Raw genomic sequence first — 2,274 nt, 5'->3', positions numbered from 1 at the left:
CTTTGCACTATCATGCAACAAAGTTATCATGTTGCCATATAATTAAAAGATAGTATCAAAGTTAAATTCAAAATTAATCCGTTACAGACAAGTTCAATAAAAGGAAATGCAATACTTTGATATATTATAAGACAGTTTATAATTCATGCACATGAAGTTGATCTTTACAACTAGGAATATCAACCCTTTTCCCTTTTTCTTTCTTTTTGTTCATTTAAACCGGCAATTGAGCTCGTATGTCTCTCACTTTATTAGGACAGGGCACACGTAATTAAGCGAAAAGACAGCTACAAATTTAACCAATGAAACAGAGGAAAAGAATGGTAGCTTCTGTAACAAGATGGGGCATTGAGCTTGAACAATAAATTAGGTTCTGTGTGCTACACGTAGCTTCCAAGATGAAAATCCTTGGAAGCTAGCACGAGCAGGTTTTGTCAAGTACCGAGTAATTTCATTTTTCACATTTCCCCGAATTTCGTACGACTATTTAACTCTGAATCTTCAAACTCTCATCTCATCAAACTTTTTCTACTCATATTTTCAGTCTTCTTCTTAGTTCTAGCTCTTCTCTCTCTCTCTCTCTCTCTATGTACTATCAACCTGCACATTCCATTTATGCTCTAGCTTTCTTCTCCGCTTCTCAAATGACTCTGCTTCTCTCTTCTGCTTTGCAGGTTACTTGAGAACAGATTGAAGGCATTTCAGGATGAGGGTTGTGTTGAAAAGTCCCAAAGCTCTAAGATTTTGCATGGTCTCAGTGGCCTCTCTCGTGGCCTTTTTCCTAGCTGCTCTCTTAGGTAACACCTTTAACCGTTGTGACTGCAATGTCGCACGCATGTACATGCACACCCTTTTTATATTTTATACCCTGTTGATCTGTTCCTCTTCAACTAACTTGGAAAGCCGGCCTGGCTCAGCGGTAAGTTTGCTTACCGTAGTGTTCCAGGTCAGGGGTTCGACTCGGCTCCCCTGCAAAGCAGGGGTGAGGCTTGACTCAAATTTCACTTCTCCAGACACTCACGGAGTGGGTCTTGAACTGGGTCAGCATTTTTTTATAAAAATATAACAAGTTGTTGATATGGTTCTTGTTTGCTTTTGATACAATGTACTAATTGCAAACTTGCTAGACTAGTTCTTGATGGCTGATTGATTTCTTCCTTTCCCCTTAATCTGTTTTCTTTATTTTCTGTTAAAGTTAGTTTAATTATGTATACACATAAGCTATTAAGATTACGTTTATTGCAATGCAGTGAGGGATTTACTAATTCACCAGGAAGATGAAAGAGATGCTGACATTAAACAGATGATTTTTTTCAAGGGAAACAGAACAGTGATAACCTCTCGGAAGCTACTGCAGTCTGCTGGCATGAGAAACCTTTCATATTTTCAGTCATATATTAATAAAGCAGGTTCCCATTTTAGTGTCTTGTCTTTGAAATTTTCACTCAGTGGAACTATATGTAATAATATTGCCACTCTAATAAAATGAATTTTTTTTTTTTGCTGTTCTAAGTCTTAACTATAGTGTATCTTATCTATTTCATAGATGATGGGGACACGAACCGTATAGGAACAGGTTGCTCAAAGGACGACATTGTGATATATCAAGACCAATTGCCTCCTCTTTCAAATGGGATTCCAGAGTACACAGTTGAAATCACGAACATGTGCGCCAATGATTGTAATATCGCAAATATTCGGGTTCACTGTGGATGGTTCAGCTCAGCACGTTTGATAAACCCGAGTGTGTTTCGGAGACTTGGATACGATGATTGCCTTGTCAATGATGGGATGGCCCTTGGCCCTGGAAGAACCATCTCCTTTCAGTATGCCAACACTTTCCGCTACCCTCTCTCCGTTTCATCTGTTGTTTGCTTCTCATGAGTTAGTTTAATTGTGCTTGTAACTTGGAACCAAAAAACAAGACATTGTTTACAACATGGGAAGTATATTTTATTCTAGGTGTGCTACCTCATCTGGTGTTGTGTTCTTTTTTGCAAAAACTAAAGCTAGATGCATTTGCAACCTTTTTGGTACAGCTAGTGGAAGCACTGACTAATTATTTAAAAAACAAATTGGAGATAGATTTGTGCTTTTTCTTATTGAAAGTTACTGCATGGAACACAAGAAATACAATGAACTGTCAAAATCTCGTGCTATAATTAGTAGATCAAATTCACTTTTAGTTCATTATAGAAGCTAATGCAGGGTTAACTGTGTGTCCTTTTAATTTTTATCACTATATACTAAGGCTATTTTATAATTATAACATGA

General features: G+C 37.3%; 1 protein-coding gene across 1 annotated transcript; it reads left to right on the top strand.

Moving 5' to 3' along the window:
- Positions 1-407: 407 nt before the first annotated feature.
- Positions 408-1,884, top strand: LOC133286411 (TPD1 protein homolog 1-like). The gene is made up of 4 exons (XM_061483826.1): positions 408-445; positions 675-797; positions 1,251-1,409; positions 1,547-1,884. The coding sequence occupies exons 2-4, from the start codon at positions 707-709 to the stop codon at positions 1,882-1,884; spliced, it is 588 nt and encodes a 195-aa protein (XP_061339810.1). The 5' UTR covers positions 408-445; positions 675-706.
- The last annotated feature ends 390 nt before the right edge of the window (positions 1,885-2,274 follow it).

This window comes from Gastrolobium bilobum, unplaced genomic scaffold (assembly GCF_033153095.1).
Source record: "Gastrolobium bilobum isolate Gb01-03AN ecotype WA unplaced genomic scaffold, APGP_CSIRO_Gbil_v1 utg16135, whole genome shotgun sequence".
NCBI lineage: Eukaryota > Viridiplantae > Streptophyta > Magnoliopsida > Fabales > Fabaceae > Gastrolobium > Gastrolobium bilobum.
Note: the sequence above shows the minus strand (reverse complement) of the source record. Positions and strands in the feature narration are given on the sequence as shown.

Coding starts and splice junctions, on each gene's coding strand:
- LOC133286411 (XM_061483826.1), top strand. CDS start 707: ATGAGGGTTGTGTTGAAAAGTCCCAAAGCTCTAAGATTTTGCATGGTC. Junction 798..1,250: donor TTTCCTAGCTGCTCTCTTAG/GTAACACCTTTA, acceptor ATTGCAATGCAG/TGAGGGATTTACTAATTCAC. Junction 1,410..1,546: donor GTCATATATTAATAAAGCAG/GTTCCCATTTTA, acceptor TCTATTTCATAG/ATGATGGGGACACGAACCGT.